Here is an 18,332-nt window from a genome sequence, read left to right as displayed (position 1 = left end):
CAGGTGGCAGTATGCTGTTGTTTTTGATGCATCAGATCTAGGGAACTATATAAATTGATGTCTTGCACCGGGCTGATTCTTCCCTCAATCAGAATCCCTATTCCCTAGCCGCATCGTCCGTTGTGTAGTCAGGTCTTTTGAAGTTGTAGGATTCCCTTGAAATAGTCAGAAGAATAGTGACTCGTCCATATTGGTGTGGTTGTCTAGAAATTACTTTCTCGAATAGAACCACCTTGTCCTCAACTCCATTTTGAATTTTAGCGCTCACCTGCTTTAGGTCTTTAACTATAAATATATCTGAACATTTACCTTCCTACTGTAGCCACCATAGACAACGACACTTCCGATATCTGGTAGAACTCATGAATCGCAACTACGATTTTGAAGTGTTCTGTCCAGACTATCTAGGGATCTATAAAACGACTTCAATTGATAATAGGTTTAACGGCGGTTGATGGGGTCGCACTCCGTGTCAACCCGCCTCCCATTGGTGCCCCCCCGGGGGACATCTTCCCGGGGCTGCTACAAGCTTCCCACCATGTTTGGGAGTTCCAGCCCCTAGAACAAAATGTCTCTCACCAACAGCACGCTGTTGTGTAATGGTGAGAAACCGACACAGTATGCCACACTGTGTGTGTATCTATTGGGCCCTTGCACGAATAGAAACATTATACATGGCCCATAGATCATTGCATCGTGCACGAGAACAGTAAGAAACTACGACAGGCTCTTGGATTAGAAGTTGTAGCCAGGTTAGTTAAAAATGACTATTGTAGATAGGATGAGAATGAAGGGAGAGTGAAATTCAAGGGAATAAATTTCAGTCTATCAGCCTTTAATACCTGGCTCATCGCGGAAGAATCTAAACTGTACTTGAGTTTTGCGGGGTAAACTGGAAAAGTGAGGATGTTTATTTAGCGGCTATCAGTGAAAGGTTGTTGAAGTTTAGTTCAGAGTCCCATATTTATGGGCCAGTCAACGTGGCTGACTATTTATGTGATTGCGACTACTGCCTCGCTCGTTGCCTGGTGTTCGTGAATGGCAAGTAAATGTGACCTGTCTTGCTTGGTTTAGCCTTAATTACTATCCCCAATGTTTTTACCTCCATTAGTAGCGGCTGTGGTGAGAAAAAGGCTAGCCAAAAACTCAACCTGTCAGTTGAAGGGAGCCCCGCTATTCGGAGGGGTTCTGTCTGTGTGGAGGAGAAGCAGCGTGGAAAGGTAGAAAGTGTTTGCGCTAGGACGGAGAGGCTCCGATTGAAAGGCGCCCTTGGCGTGTGCAATTCAACTCGCTGATGGAGGAGCCCCCTCTCCTCAAGCATACAATCCCAGGGAGCTCAGCATGAAGGTCAGAGCTGGAGGAGGAAAGGAGAGGGAGGGACCAGGTAGAGAGGGAGCAGAAGGGAAGGCTAATGATTCACGCGCTTGAAAGACAAGGTGTTTCTTCAGTGGTGCGCTAGCACCACATAATTCACCTCTAAGTATAGTCACGAATTATTCGTGTAGGAGCATGGTCATCTTGATTCTTCTGTAGATTAGACTATGATTTTGCTACTAACCAGTCCTAAATAAGAGGCTTGGAAAGAAAGATGGAGTGCGATGTTTCTTTTTCCTATATCTAGTGCAAGAGTAAATACATGGAAATACGAGGTTAATCACTGATATAAAACCTGAGCTGGGGGCACCAGACTGTTTGTTGTCTAACCTCGTTGTCGATCATAGCTTGTCACCGCTTGTCTCCAGGCCGTGGAGCCTGAGGAAATCGCCATACGTCAACGAATTGCAGAACTGGAGGCGCTGCGTGCCAACTGGTGCGTCTGCAGCTGAGAAGAATACCTGGTGGGCCATGAACTCTGAACTCCAGCTTTCAACGGTTCAGGAAGTCAAGATGATCTTCATAGAGTCAGGTTGCTGTGATGTAACACTCCATCGTCACATCCAATCCATTCATATTATAAGGTTGTGTCTTGATTTTAGCAACTGAGCAGGATGTTGTTGTCAGGTAGGTGCGACGATGTACAGATGAAGCACGGAAGAGTTCAGGTTACGGTGGCGGATGTCAGTGTGTGCTGTGTGTGTGTGTGTTGTTGTTGTTGTTGTGTGTGTGTGTGGTGTGTGTGTGTGTGTGTGTGGTGTGTGTGTATGTGTTGTGTGTGTGTGTGCTGGTGTTGATGTGTGTGTGATGTGTGGTGTGTGTGTGTGTGTGTGTGTGTGTGGGTTTATGTGTGTGTTTGTTAGAAGAGCGATACTGGAAACGGGCCTTGATTCATCACATGAAGGGGACCCCAGGTATGACATGAGTTGTATCCAGGCAGGAGACTGAGAGACTGACTGTCAGCCAGCTGCTCCAGTCTCTGAGGAAGGAGACCCGAGGTGGAGGCTACAAATCGAGCCCCAGGCTACCAGATCCAGGTAGGGCCGCATTTTCTGCCTGGGTTATGTTTGGGTGGAACCAAAGACTGATGTTCCATGTCTTTCCAGAATCCACAGAGCTGGAGGAGCAAGAACCTAACACGGAGAGCTCCACACAGACCTCACTACTGCCCAGAGGTGGTTTCCCCTGCATTAGCCACACAGCATGTGGTATGCAGCCAGAACCAGCGAGAGCCCAACATAAGTCTGGAAGGAGAAGTAGATACACAGATTGCTGGTTAGAGCTTGTCTCTCACCCTGTAAGAACAGGGATTCGAAATTGAGATTGGAAATGTATTCAATGTACAGTATGTAATAGGGATTTTCCAGTGAATAGACAAAAGTTGAGCAGTAAGTAAATCAATGTGGTTTATTACAACGTTGCAACAGGGAGAACACCTCAGCACCAGAAAGCAGAGAACAGCCCCCTTATATTCTCGCTCACAGCACCCAATGTTCTGGTCAAAAAAAACGCTGAGAGCTTTAGGACAGTCACCACATCATCTGCTACAGAATCACCTGTCCCAGAATATATAGAGAATCAGTGTCCTCGGTCCTTGTACCTCCAGTCTGGCGTCAGATACACTCTCAGACAGAGACAATTCCATAACATTCAGTTATCAAGTCTAGTGCCTCAACTAAGTACATCAATGAGTGTCCTAAATTTTAAAAAACTGTAAATCGTGTGTATTATCAGGAAGAGAAACACATGTGCTAAGCGTTGTGTTATTTACTCTTAACTGAATATTCACTTTATAAATGTCCCATTACAATGTCCTGACCTTAGCTTCTGGTCAGAACTGTCAGTTTGAAGGACTGTTCTCTGTTATGTGTTCAGTGCGTCAGAGGTGGAGAATCTGAAGGCTCAGATGATGACCCTGTTTAATGAGCTACAGCAGGCTCAGAGCAAACTGGGCGAGGCAGAGGGCATGAGAAGAACCTGCAGGACAGGTGAGAGAGACGGAGAGAGGGAGGGCTACATAGACAATGAAAACATGTAAACTATGCTAACCTTGCTCATTCCCTTCCCAATACACCTTTGTTTGCCTCTATCCCGCTCCTGTATTTCTCTATCTGTGTAGATTAGGATGTGGGCAGGAGGTGGTGACTCTGACAGCCCAGCTGGTAGAGAAGCAGGAGGTACAGAGTGAGAATGACAGACTGAAGCTGCAGGTGGACAGCATGAAGGCCCAGAGCCAGCTAGAGCAGAGGAAGGCTGGAGAGGAGAGTGGGACAACATCTGCACGATCACACTCTCACTCAGACATATGCCTACTCCCCTGACACTGTTGGTCATGGGCCATTCCCTAGGGTGGGGTCTTGGCCAGAAATTCCCTGCTCCTCTTTTGAACCCCCCCCCCCGGAGCTGGACGCCATCACTCTACAGCAAGGTGAGGAGGTGTGGAGACATGCAAATGGACAATACATTCTCAGACTATGGAATACACTAGAATGAGAATAGGGATTCTGATTCTAGGGAAGCCCCGTGCAAGGACAATCAAATGTTATATATTCCCTAGATCTGCATGCATCAAAACAACAGCATATGCCCTGTCAGAGGTGTGAAGGAATACTATTGCACACAATGACTCATGTACACTGGGCAATATCCGTTATTGAATAATCTTATCAGCAGCTGTCAGGGGGTAGGAAGCTCAGCAGCCTGCCTGAGTGTGCTAGCCACTTTTCATGTCATTTAATACATCTCCACAGGTCTGTGACTGAGTGTATATTGTAGCGGCCTTAGAGGAACACCTAGCGAACTCCTCAAGGGGTTCAGACCTTTTGGTGTAACGGGCCTCTTGTTTTAACTCAGTGTTTCCCAAATTCGGTGTGCGTTTCCATTTCTGCCCCAGCACTACACAACTGATTCAAATAATCAACTAATCATCAAGCGTTTGGGCAAAAACCAAAACGTGCACCCCTTAGGGTTGCGAGGACCGGGTTTGGGAAACACTGGTTAAACTGTAAAGGTTATGTGTAAAGGTTATGTGTCAAAAAAAGGTTGTGTGTCATTCCATGGAGGGCTAATTGTCTGCTGGTTTTCACTCCTCCCTTGTACTTGATTGCTAAATTAAGGTCACTGATTAGTTAGGAACTCCCCTCACTTGGTTGTTGGTCTTAATTGGACACAAATTGAAAGGAGGAACCAAAAACCAGCAGTCACTAGGCCCTACATGGAATGAGTTTGACACCCCTGGTCTAGAGCCATCCATTAAACGTGGTAGCTGTCTCTTATACACATCTAGATGTGTATAAGAGACAGCACACACACACTGCAGTGCTAAAATCAAGACACACACCCTTATAATATGAATGGATGGAGTGAGTGAGTGTTACTCACAGCAAACCTGATCTCTATGAAGGAGTCATCCTCTGACTCCTGACCTGTCTTGAGCTGGAGTTCAGAGTTCATGGCCACCAGGTCATTCTTCTCAGCCTGCAGACGCACCAGTTGGGCACGCAGCGCCTCCAGTTCTGCATTCTGATTGGCTGTCTCGGCCTGGAGGTGACACAGCACAGATAAGACAAAACAGTCTGCCCAGCAGTATATCTATCTATCCATATTCTACTATATATAAAAAACACACCATCTTTCTTTTCCAAGCCTCTTATTTTGTTATACAAAATCTAGCTAAATCTACAGAAAATCATCCATCCTCCATACAATAATTTCTTATTTAATAAGGTGAATATGTGGTCTAGCCAGAGTAACCTTGTGAACATTAGCCTTCCCTTTCTCCCTCTCTCACCTGTCCCTTCCCCTCTCCTTCTCCTCCCTCCAGCWCCTCCACCTTCATGCTGAGCTCCTGGTTGTGTGAGGAGAGGGCCTCCATGCGGCCGCGCGCCTCATCCAGCCTCCCCTCCAGGAACACTTTCTCCTCCCTCTGCTTCTCCCTCCACACAGACAGACCCTCGAAGCGCTCCTTCATCGACATGTTGGTTTGCTTCAGCGCCTCTACAGGGGAAGATACACAGAGAGTACATTACTGTAGAACGCACACAGAGCAGTCAATCACATAATCAGCCAATGCAAAACAATCAGAACCTCATATGCCATAACATCCTTATGTCCCCGCCCCATACAGTAGATTCTCAATGAGCTTTAAGGCTGAACMACATTCTGATCCCCTCTCCATGCCTCACCCTTCAGGTCTCGGTTCTCCTGGATGAGGCAGTTCATCTGCTGCAGCGTTTCCTCCAGGGTGCCTGTGGTGGGGCTGTGGCCGGGGTGGGAGCTAGGACCCCGGGAGATGTCCCCGTTCACCATGGGGGAGCTGGAYGCCATCACTCTACAGCAAGGTGAGGAGGTGTGGAGACATGCAAATGGACAATACATTCTCAGACTATGGAATACACTAGAATGAGAATAGGGATTCTGATTCTAGGGAAGCCCCGTGCAAGGACAATCAAATGTTATATATTCCCTAGATCTGCATGCATCAAAACAACAGCATATGCCCTGTCAGAGGTGTGAAGGAATACTATTGCACACAATGACTCATGTACACTGGGCAATATCCGTTATTGAATAATCTTATCAGCAGCTGTCAGGGGGTAGGAAGCTCAGCAGCCTGCCTGAGTGTGCTAGCCACTTTTCATGTCATTTAATACATCTCCACAGGTCTGTGACTGAGTGTATATTGTAGCGGCCTTAGAGGAACACCTAGCGAACTCCTCAAGGGGTTCAGACCTTTTGGTGTAACGGGCCTCTTGTTTTAACTCAGTGTTTCCCAAATTCGGTGTGCGTTTCCATTTCTGCCCCAGCACTACACAACTGATTCAAATAATCAACTAATCATCAAGCGTTTGGGCAAAAACCAAAACGTGCACCCCTTAGGGTTGCGAGGACCGGGTTTGGGAAACACTGGTTAAACTGTAAAGGTTATGTGTAAAGGTTATGTGTCAAAAAAAGGTTGTGTGTCATTCCATGGAGGGCTAATTGTCTGCTGGTTTTCACTCCTCCCTTGTACTTGATTGCTAAATTAAGGTCACTGATTAGTTAGGAACTCCCCTCACTTGGTTGTTGGTCTTAATTGGACACAAATTGAAAGGAGGAACCAAAAACCAGCAGTCACTCTGCCCTCCATGGAATGAGTTTGACACCCCTGGGTTTATTGTGCTTTCAAGAGAACTGGGAGCTAGGGAAAAAACGAGGTCGAATCATGACGTCAGCGATCTTAAGGTTCGGGAAGTCGGCGCTCTAGAAAGAGGCCCGAGTTCCCAACTTGGAATTCCGAGTTGGATGACCGTTCAAAACACTTTCAAGTCGGAGCTCGTTTTTTTTTCTTCGAATTCCCAGTTGTCATGAACGCATTTAACTCGGAAGATTTTCCAGTTTGTTTGAACGCGTCATAAGGTGTTGGCTTTCGCTGGACCGGTGGTTCAGTCCCAGTCAGGGCTAACCCCCAAATACTCTAAAATAACGTAACACATCAAAAACTGCTACACTACCGACTCAGGACATGGGTTGACTGACAGCTGTCAAGGCTGCCCCCTTTTCTCCTACTCCTTTCTCTTTCACTTCCTCATTTGAAATTCTACCTAACGTTACCTTCAACGATAAAACAATGTACCATATTTGACAGGTTCTTTAGCTAGCTTGGGTAAAAACAAGGTGAGAACGAAATCATACTTCCCAAACTGTTAGTGCGTCACATTACACCTAGGCCTAACAAATGAATCGCAATTYCAATACTCACACGTGATTAAAATACACCTTGAAAGAACTCGGATACTTCTTGTCGAAGATTAAAATACTTCTGTTTCGTTTTTCTTCGGACTTGTTATTGGTTTACAGCATTGCCCTGTCCTAACGTCACGTCACAATAAGGGGTGTGTAATGATCAAATCTTCAATCAAATGGATAAATTTACGCTGGTTTGCCTTCAAAAGCCGTAGATGAATCTATACATTTAGGAAGTCAGTGAATAGGCTGCGTTAGTGACACCCTCGAACTGACCCACAGAGCAGCTGACAGTGACGTCATGGACTGCTATTCCAGCGGGTTTTCCCTTAAGGAGTGACCTTGCACTTTTGGTTAAGGAGTGACATTTGCCTGGTAAACCCATTACATATGAGATCAGAAAGCCGACTACTCAATCATTTATTTGACAATTTCATTGGCGAATTGAGAATTTATTTAGCCTATATTGTGGACTATTTTCACATCAATCTAATGAAATAGGAAAGCCTTTTGCCTAATTTCCCCACCATCCGCCTACTGCACTATGACACTGTATAATTATAAAAACATAAAAAYAGAGTAGTAAAATTAGTGTATGACTATGAAGGATGAGAGGCTATATGGGCACTTCTGAATKAACAATTTGTAAGTCGCTCTGGATAAGAGCGTCTGCTAAATGACTTAAATGTAATGTAAATGTAACAATAGAGTGAGGTATAATTGGCTTGCCTTGGACCACAAACAAATGTTGTTGGTTTGCAGGTCATTCAAATGTCCACTAGATGGCAACATTCACTTGGAGAAAAAAAGTGCATGGAATATCCCTGCAGCAAAGTCGGCTCGTCTCGTGTAGGCAGTTGTTCAGCCATATGAAATGTAAATCAGAGGAGGCTGGTAGGAGGCGCTATAGGAGGACGGGCTYATTGTATGGCTGGAAGGGAATCAATGGAACGTATCAAACGTATGGAAACCACATGTTTGACTCCGTTCAAATTATTCCATTCCAGCCATTTCAATGAGCCCGTCCTCCTATAGCTCGTCCCACCAGCCYCCTCYGGGTATGTATGTATCGCCATATGATATTAAAAAGTAGGTCTACATTATGTCATTGGCTATTTATTAACAATCACATATCGGTCTAATAAATGCTTACACATATTTGGACAAGCAAGCATGCCTACTGTTCATTGACAAAGAATTTAATGCACAACATAGACAAGACTACATTCATTTGATTTGCCTAAGAAAGCACACAATGCTTGACGTGTCAAAAATAATAAACAAGCAACAACAACAAAAGTAACAGAATGAGAGCGTTACGCACACCAGCGCGCATGCCTGCATTCCTCCAAACCGTTTAAAATATTTCTGGAATAAACCCATTAAAACGTTTTTGTAGTAAAACAGGGGCGGTTCAATGATTGGCTGTGTAAACTTTGGTGCAGTCTCATGTGTCGGAGAGATCTTTGAGAATGAAGGTGCTTTGAGGAGCCTTCTGGAATGTCTTTGAATGGGACTGGACTTRCGCTGCATCGGGCTCAAAAAATGCRCACTTAAACACTGGGTCATAACATTGGATTATCTGTCTGGATATACTTGAAGCTCTCTGTCWTTAACGGAATGACAAACGGACTCCAATGCTCAAATGGACTCAGATTAAACGCCGGGAGCAGGTCTGTTTCTCTCTGTGTGTGATCTGTCAAATAGTTTTCATCCAACTTTTAACTGGAACCAGTTAAATTTAAAGGACTATAATTCAACTGTACGATCACAGTGCCGTTATTATATGCCCCTATCACTGGATATAAAGGAACTTTTATTGTAAGAAAAAAAAAAGTTGGATTTATTACTTATTTCTTTAAAATCGGATTTGTGCCAGAGAGGAGAAACGAATAACAGGAGTACCCAAGAGTGAAAGACAGGAATTATGTGCACACCAGACATGACACACCTTTGCCCCCTTGCTTCTCACTCTTGGCTACATGGTGAGCGTTGCGTACGGGTGAACTGCCCACCGAGTGGCGTCCACTGGTGAGAGCTGCCGTGCGGAACTGGCGGAGATCATTGTATGCCAAGGTGCTGGCAATTCACCGGAGGAGTATGGCGGGGCAGAGGGCATCTACAACTCTCTGTATGGTTATGAGGGCGCAGAGGAAGGGTTGCTCTACTCCGCAGGAGGTGGAGCTCATGTGCGACCAGGCGTGGGCAGCATGCTGGAGGTGCCGGGGGCTCGCGCCTCAACCTGACAGGGCTGGGGTACCTGTCATGCAGTCTCACACCGTGATGGGAGAACTACTCCTATATCTTCTTCCTCCGGTGAGTCAGGATGACCGGTGAGTCAGGATGACCGGTGACCGGGAACCTGTGTACATCGCACAGAATCACAAATACATTTAAAAGCTGGGATGCATCATAACCACACACAAAAACATGACATAGACTTTACAGCATATAGGCCTACAATATTTAGCTCCTCTATCCTGTCTTTCTCGATGCACTGGGTGATATAATACAGACTTGAGCCCTTTAGGGGTCACGTTTTGACCTATAGGAAGCATGCACTCAGTCACTCACAGTGTTTGTTGGTTTACCTCCTACAGGATGGATGAGAATACAACATCCTGCCCACGGGGTCAACTTCCAGGACGCCATCTTCCAGAACCCGTAGAGAACCGCCGTACGTTCTCCAGCCTGTTCCAGTTCTCCAACTGCTCCCACACGGACAACCCCTCCAGACCTTCTCCCAGAGTGGGACCCCAGGAGGACAGCAGGGCTGGTGGCCACGCAACACATAATGGGGGGAGACAAAGAGAGGGAGGGGTAGGGAGAGAAAGGTAGATGGAGGGGAATATGGTTTGAGAGGGAGAAAGAGAGAGAAAGGGAGAAAAATAGGGAAAGGGTAGATGATGAGTGAGGGCGAAAGAAGAGATGCAGAGAGAGATAGAAGCAGGGATGATGTAGTAGAAATAACAAGAGAAAGGGCAGAAGAGAGAAATGAGAAGGCAGGGTAGGGTCCTCTGGGTCTCTGGGCCTGAACAGCTGGAAATTAAGTTCTACCTGCTTGTAAAAACGTCAACAGACATCACACGTGCACACACATGCATGCACGCTGGCACACACCTACCGTACACACAAAACAACACACACAGATGTGTAGCAGAGTAGGGTTGTAAATAAGGCAAGCCATATTAAACTCTATGCTTTAAACCTTGTTGCCCTCTGGAACAGCAGGTGCTCACATGTAGCTCCCTCTCTCCGGATGTGTGTACATCTGCAGCAATCATCTCACTGACCTTCACAGAGTAACACACAGACACACACAGTCAGCAGACATTCACCTCTGAGCCATCATCCTCAGACAGTACTCTGTTGTGTGAGATGTATTGACGTGTCTCCTTAGCTATAGAGACACAATTTAAAAATCAGACACGAGACCGCACCAACACAACAGACTGCCACCCAGCTAACCGTGTGTTTGTGTGTGTCTAGGTCACGCTGCTTAACTAGACTTACTTGACTCTGAGAATCAAGCAGTCATTGATTAAGTCATGTGACCTCTGTCTCCTCTGATTCCCTAGGCATGATATGATGTCTACTGAGGTCAAGACAATACAGCCACACACTCAGCCATTCCCAAGGTTCACTGGACCAAAGACTGTCGCTAACCTGGTCACATGCTCATAGTCATACCCTATCGGTGTTCACAGATCTGTAGCCTTGAAAGGACTGGATAGGTGTTGCAACATGCTAGAAGCTTCGCCTGACCATGTATTTGGATTACACCTACGTACCATTGTTTCAGACCTGCAGACACTGAAATGGAACGGGGTCTCAGGGGAGACTGGAGTGGAGGGATAATGTCATGTGAACCTCAGAGGTACAGTGGTCAGGTCTTCTCCTCTTCCTCTTTCCCGCTCAGCCCAGTCAAAACTGTTCGCTGCTCTGGCACCCCAATGGTGGAACAAACTCCCTCACGACGCCAGGTCAGCGGAGTCAATCACCACCTTCCGGAGACACCTGAAACCCCCACCTCTTTAAGGAATACCTAGATAGGATAAAGTAATCCTTTAAACCCCCCCCCCCCCCCCGCCCCCTTAAAAGAGTTAGATGCACTATTGTAAAGTGGTTGTTCCACTGGATATCATAAGGTGAATGCACCAATTTGTAAGTCGCTCTAGATAAGAGCGTCTGCTAAATGACTTAAATGTAAATGTTAAATGTTCTTGTCTCTATCCCAGAGAGCCTGTAATACGTTGACCGAAGACTTGTGACACGCAGGGTGTCGGGTTTCTGATGGGTTAACGGGTTGAGAGGTTAGGGGTTAAAGACACTGCGTGGCGTGAGCCCAGGTACTGACATGCAGGGTCGCAACCTTAGGAGGGGGGTGTGTCCATGTGGAGGAGCAGATGTGTGTGTTGTCAGAGTTTACACTATGGAAATATAGACAAAGTTAATAGGAGGAAAACAGGCTTAAAAATGATACTACTACCGATCAATGGAACCACAGCTTACACACACCCACACGCAGTGGAGGGTAAATGCAACTGAATGCAGTTTACCCACTTTTTGCTGGAAAATGCAGTGAACGTATAAGGAGTGTTACTTTTTTCACGACGACCGACGATCAGAGTTTTACCCACCTATTTTATTACCACTGCATCACTGCACACAGACACACAGACACACACACACACAGGTGTGAGGTTAACATGTGACTGAGGCTCTCTTCAGTGATGTGTTGGACAGATGGAGGTGGTTAGTTAGGGATTGGCTGGGAGAGGCTAGCATGATGAGTCTAGCGCTGTCTGCTCTGTAGTTTTCCTGTGGGAACGCYGAGGTTCCAGATGGACATCCCATGCAGGCTGGAAAGCTGGATGGGAAGGTAAGAGGAGAGCGCCTCCACTTACACCCAAACCCCCAATTAGCACTCGATTAAACCCCTTCTTATGCACTCGAGCGGTTCCGGAGCGCCAAAACGAATCCATGGAGACTTTGTCCTCAGAATTCCTTCTCTCAGCGTTCTCTCTTAAGACTTCCTCTCCTTTTATTATGGAGAAAAGCCTGCAGGGGTGGATAAATGAGAGATAAATAGAGACCGGTAAGAGAGAGAAAGAGAGAAGGAGGGAGGAAAAGATAGACATATCGGGGAGAGAGGAAAGAGAGGGAGGGAGAGATAAAGAGACTGGAGTTATAGGGAGATGGGAGACAGATCTGGGTCTCTCATATGAACAAATGCCCCGTCCCGCAATGCTTCTCCAGCCTACATGCAGGATCACCTCTAAGCATCTTCATAACAGTCAGTGTGTCCTGTGAGTCAGCTCAGTCAGTCCTACCTGATGTCCAGAACTGTAGTAATAATAATGCAATATCCCTCCCTTTCTAACCCCTTTTAATGTTTAATTTAGTTGAATTCAGTCACAGCAAGGGTAAATACTTTGTCATCTAATGCACCCTAGCCTTCTTCCTTAGGGCATGGAATCTCAAATTAGACCCCCTTCCCCCCAACATGCACTCAGTGGAGTATTCACAGTGTGTACTCTGCCAAACAGAAGGACAGTGTATGCTCCATACTATGGCTGCCACACTGTAACTCGAGCAGACCTGCATGCATACATACCAACCAAGATCCAAGGCGAAATTTGACGTCCGTCCAGGTAGCCAGGAAAGGGATTAAAAACCTTCCACTAGGGGCATCGTTACCATCAAGTATGCTTGTGATTTGCTCAGGCGTTGTGGACGGGCGTAAACTGCGAGCTCTGGCTCCAAGGGTCGTGTGTTCAATCCCAGTGCCAACCTTAATCTAACCGTTTGGAATGAATGCTTAATTTAACTGTCATTGTTTCTGTTGTACCTGTAACCCTATCCCAAATTTAACCACCGTTAAGGACGTTTGGATACATAAATGTTATGTTAGGAGAAATGGGAACAAACGTCAAAATCTGAAGTCAAATTGGTAAAACAGTGGGATCTTGTTGCACATTCAGTCACACACACAAACACACACACACAGTCGGATTACTCATACACACAGACGGTGTTTAGATTAAGGTTTTACAGCTGCTCAGAGTTTGTAAGAAGGAGGACCTCAGTTCAGGTCAGAGGGTAGACTGCTGTGTGTGGTAATGGTTTGTGTGTTTCTCGGTGTACGTGTCTTTCTGTGTGCCTCTTTCTCTAAGTGGTGTTTACACAGATGATCCTCCACAGCAGGCAGGTAACACCCGGATGTTTTGACAGGTGGTGCTAGGTATAGATAGATAGATGGATGGATGGTTGGGAGTTAGCTTTGGATAATGTCCCAAAGTACCAGGTCCTTGGCCCGCGACTAATGTGGTACACAGCGAGGGAGAGACGTGACACACTGGTCTGGACAGGAGTCCGTTTGTTGGTGCAATATTAGCACAAAAAAATGTTGAGCTTGGATTGTTTTTTCCCCTGGGGGGTTGAGACCTCTTGTTGTTTAGATTTGAAAATCCAACAGTTGTATTGGAAGGGGGCCGCGCTGTCCCTGTTGGTGCTTGAGTAGGAGAACCAATGAGTCAAAAAACACAACATCAAAGCCGACAACATCAAAACAGGCTTTCCAGACTCGGAAGTCAGAAAGACACTGAGTTTGGTTTCAGGCAGACTACCAGGTCCCTGGATTGGTTGCAATGTCCCATTTAAACTGCCGTGTGCGTGGCCGCGCACCTTCTCCAGGACTGCCACACAGAAGAACTGCCAGGCTGCACAGAAAAGCAAGTGATTGAACTTCCCTGGGATCACCCCATTAGTGTGCACTATATAGATCAACGTTTTTTTCTGTGATCGAATCAACATTATATCAGCCCATTTTCAATGCAACAAACCAAAACAAATCTAACTTTGCAAGATTGAGTCTTATCTTCTTGTAGGCAGAGCCAGAGCGCAACGGAGTAGAATTCCACTGGCAGGGGTAGCCCATGAGCGATCAGTTCAGATCAGAGCCGCGGTGTTCACATTTGTTGATATTCTTTGCTAGTTAGCGAGTTATTAGCCCAGTTATAGAAAAGTATAGGTGAGCAATTGGGAGGTTCTGCTTCCTACAAGAGCACAAAACGCGTAGGCTACATTTCAAACTGTCTTTGAAAAGCATGTCTTAATTAAAGGGGCAGTGTTGCATTTTGACACAGGCTTGACTATACTAATAAGCCAATATGCAAAGGGTTAGCCGACTGTCTAATTCTCTGTATGGCAATAATAATGCCTTTTATTTTGTAAAGACGTTTCTTGTAGCACACAATGCAATTTACAGCCACATATTTAGCCCATGGTGTTACAGACCAAGTAGAGAAAGAAAAAAAACGCACATTTCTCTTGCTAGTATCACTGCTCTTTATTAAGCTTTACGTATCGACCTGAAGTCCTTCGTCAAAGTCGAGGGAAAATAAACATGAACATTTACTTGTCCTCATTAATGTCCTCATTGTAGTTTTACAGACGTGTTTAATACGTTTTATGTACACACTTTATTCGAATACTTATGAAATGCACATTGTTATATTTGGTAACATGTTGATTTTCCCTCGGCTCCAACCCCATTCGATGCATTGAACGGATGTGGATGGAGCTATGTCTACATAAGGGTGTACATTTAAAACACTCACAAAGCTCTGACGAATGCCCTGAGTCCGATATATAAAGCTTAATAACGAGCAGTGATACCAGCAAGAGCGGTGTGCGGGTTTCTTCTTTTTTCTCATGTTATTCAACTGTTACCATGCACCTGCAACAAAGATAGTTCAGATGTGCGAGTGCCTTTTTGAATTTTGAGTTAGAGACCAAGTAAAAAATAATTAATTCATGTCAAGCCCTTCATAATGTAAAAACGTTTTTTAATTGAATGTAGGCCTGCATTGAACACCACATATTGGGATACTGTAGGCTATATCATAGAAATCAAAAGCTATTTCCGTGTGAAAATGTTATGCGATTGGCTCCATTGGTTTAGTTGGCTACTGTTTAAAACTGTAAGGGTATATCCTCAATGTTCACTGTAGATGCGCGGCGGAAAGTTGCACAAAATTCTCACAACGTTCAAGTTTCCGAAACCTAAAATTTGCTCAGTGCCCCAAAACATGTGAGGGAACTTTGATTGGGTGGTTTAGTTTTTCTGAGGTAAACTATCAATTTGGGTTATTTGGTAACCCAGCGCTGGGTAAATATTGAACATATGCTGGGTTATCTTTACCCAGCCAGTTGGGTGGTGTGAATATCCCAACATGTTGGGTTGTTTGGATTACCCAAACATGGGTTAATTTAACCACCAGTTGGGTTTTTATTTAGTTTTATGCTGGGTTGACCCAGCAGCTGGGTAATTTCTTAAAACGTAAATCATAGGTTAATTTCAGGAGGTGTGGCCTATTAGGGGTGTGTCTTTCAAGGTTATTTTTTGGCCACCCGTGAGTAAATGTCATTACAGTTCATCAGGTTCATCAAGTTTGTACACTGCACATTTCAATGTTTCTTGAATATTTATGCACATTACATTCTAATATACAATTAAACATTATTATTTACATATTGTAACAGTGGTAACTATCCAAATATATAACTCACACTTGTGTAAGCGTAATTAAAGCTACAAAAGTGTCAGTATTCAACCTTAACATGTGATGACAATACAACAGATGAACTGGAATTACATTGACCCTCACAGGTGGGCAAAAACAACTTCCTGAAAGCTACGCCGCTACTAAGCCACGCCTCCAGTGTTCTGATCTGACCCGGTGGGTCATATCTCAATAACCCAACATCAACAACCCAACCTTGCTCTTTAAAAAAAACTAAGTGACCCAATACCTGCAACCCAACAGTTGGGTTATCCAAACAACCCAACATGTTTTGGAGTGCACACTGTCCGCACATTTAACAGTCAGGACTGGACTTTAGGAGTTACAGTATAGAGCTAAATTATTTGAACTATCATGTTTTTCCTCCCAGATACCACTTTTGTTTAAAGAGAGATGGAATGCTTGTTAGGGCAGAATGTTTTGAGAGCTAGTCATTGGACAAAAACACATGTCAACACAACCCTCTGGGGATATATTAGGGGCCCGGGGCCCTCCGCAATGCCGACCTGAAGCCTAACGTAGCATTAGGAGGGGAAACCCCACAGAGAGGTCTCGCCCCCTCCAATGAGCTGGAAAATTGTGGCCCCTCAGAACCGTCATAACTCTGGGAGAGATGATGGGGTACTATATTCGACAGAGGCTACATTGCACCTTGACTCACTGGACGGGGCGGGACTAGCTGGACTAGCTACAGTACTGTACCTCAGGGCTTCTTCCACCCAAACTCATGATAAGTGGGTCTTAGAGCCCTTAAAGAGTCAGGGCCCCTACTCCCTGTGGTCTCTCACACAACCCCTGTGTTCATCAACCCTGAGCATGTAACACGCACACGCGTGCACACACACACACAGAGCGTCAGCTCTGTCAGAAACCCTCAGGAGAAGAAAAGCACCAGCCAAGGAGAAGTAACTAAGGCGGTGGAGTTAAACGAACAAAAGGAACACACATTGATGGGAAGATGATGTTACTGGGGCTCTCACGCTCTCCTCCTGATGCCAACCGACAACATACTTACTGGCATGCTGTATTCTGTCCCATGTTTACAGAAGACCCTCAAGTCAACTTCCCTGTTGCACTATGCTCAAATAAATATTCAGACACTGATCTCACAAATTGAGTGTCATGCCCTTTGAAAATGGCGGGACACAAGTATCATCGAGTTGTACATGAAAAAGTTCACCAGTTAGTGCACCCCATTAAAATGATTAGGTGAATGACACTTCTGCTAATAGATATTCCTATCCAATGTTGATTTAATTTCTCTCTCTCTCGCTCTCCTTCACCTCTCTCTTTCTCTTCCTCCCTCCCTCCTCCTCCAGCTCCTGTGCTCCTCGGTGCAGGGGGCTCTGTTCGAGGAGGAGGAGAAGAGCAGGAAGCAGCAGGAGCGCCTGGGCCAGCTGGAGAGGAGGAACAGGCAGCTGAAGGAGCGCGTCCGGAAGGTGAAGCGCTCCCTCCGGAACGCCAGGAAGAGCCAGCGCCGGGCGGAGCAGGAGAGGCAAGGGCTGGAGGAGAGGCTGAGGTCAGCGGAGAGACGGGCTGGGCACCACCTCAATTCCATCACACAGGAGGCTACGCCCAACAGATACCAGGAGGCTGTGTTACACCGCACGCCACACACACCGCTTTAGCCTCTAGACTGGATGTTGTTAAAGACTGCTGGGCAGTCTCTCTAATTTCTGTTGTTCACAGGCACGCAAGCATGCACCCACACACACACAATACTAATTTAGTGTCATATTCAGCCATATATACTGTAGTTCCTACACACATTACATAGAGAGGGCATCCAGTAGCCCTCGAATAGCAGACAGAGGGAATTAGTATTAGTGAATGACTAGAGAGAATGAGAGAGATATTGTATAGTTCCTATTAATACACAGCACTGTCAGCACTATCATACAGCACTATCATACAGCTGATGGATAGACAGATGAAATGAATTTAGAGTGAGTATATGATGAGTGAATGACTAGAGTGAATGAAGAAAGTGAGGTTACTTTCTGGTAGGTCTGTGGGCATTTGTTCCATGTGTTTGTCTGTTGCTGTCCTAGTGTCAACACCACCAAAGAGTATGTCCATGAGGCATTGGGATCATTATATATGAATGTATTACTGAAGCTGCATATAAACTCTAATCAGGCATTACTAACGCTTGGGTGTTTTATTTCCAGATTACACAATCTGTTGTTTTTGGCCAAACAAACTAAACACACCAACTAAAATTACATTCTAGGTAAAGAGAGAGGTAAAGAAAAGAGAGAGTGGAGGAAGAGAAAGAGAGAGAGTTGTGGGTTGCTGTTATGGGCTCTTCTTAATGGGTTTCCCTCTCTGCTCCAGGCACTGCGGGATAAAGCCAGATGTGCCACCCCCACAGAGAGAGACACACACACACACACAGTCTTTTCTCCCCTCCTCCTTTGCTGGAGTTTGTGTCCTAAGACTTGAACCTCATCACGAAGACCCCTACAACCTCAAACTTCATCTGGGTCTATGAGCAGAGGAAAACAAATACCTGCAACTGTAGGGGACAACACACTCGACACGCATACACACACATGCACAAACACAGATCCCCCACTCTTCTATAGTCTGACAGTCTATGCTAGGGACACAGAGCAGAATGGAATGTGCTTATGTGCTTTTCTG

General features: G+C 45.5%; 2 protein-coding genes across 2 annotated transcripts in view; one reads left to right on the top strand and one right to left on the bottom strand.

The window, feature by feature from the left end:
• optn (optineurin) overlaps positions 1 to 7,382 on the bottom strand; it is an 11,506-nt gene extending 4,124 nt beyond the window's left edge. Inside the window, exons 1-4 of the mRNA XM_070436511.1 lie at positions 7,115 to 7,382; positions 5,559 to 5,704; positions 5,165 to 5,370; positions 4,720 to 4,914 (exon numbers count right to left, since the gene is read on the bottom strand). Of these exons, the coding sequence (XP_070292612.1) occupies positions 4,720 to 4,914; positions 5,165 to 5,370; positions 5,559 to 5,700 (543 nt within the window). The 5' untranslated portion in view covers positions 5,701 to 5,704; positions 7,115 to 7,382. The remainder of the gene's footprint in view (positions 1 to 4,719; positions 4,915 to 5,164; positions 5,371 to 5,558; positions 5,705 to 7,114) is intronic.
• Positions 7,383 to 9,044: 1,662 nt separating this feature from the next.
• LOC111955919 (coiled-coil domain-containing protein 3) lies at positions 9,045 to 17,831 on the top strand (the record flags this gene model as incomplete). Its single annotated transcript, XM_070436508.1, is given in 8 exon segments — positions 9,045 to 9,100; positions 9,102 to 9,127; positions 9,130 to 9,272; positions 9,274 to 9,301; positions 9,304 to 9,321; positions 9,324 to 9,414; positions 9,699 to 9,870; positions 17,006 to 17,831. Coding segments are annotated over 8 exon segments (843 nt in total), but the record flags the coding sequence as incomplete, so codon positions are not given.
• Positions 17,832 to 18,332: the final 501 nt, after the last annotated feature.

Source organism: Salvelinus sp. IW2-2015, linkage group LG3, assembly GCF_002910315.2.
Source record: "Salvelinus sp. IW2-2015 linkage group LG3, ASM291031v2, whole genome shotgun sequence".
NCBI lineage: Eukaryota > Metazoa > Chordata > Actinopteri > Salmoniformes > Salmonidae > Salvelinus > Salvelinus sp. IW2-2015.
Note: the sequence above shows the minus strand (reverse complement) of the source record. Positions and strands in the feature narration are given on the sequence as shown.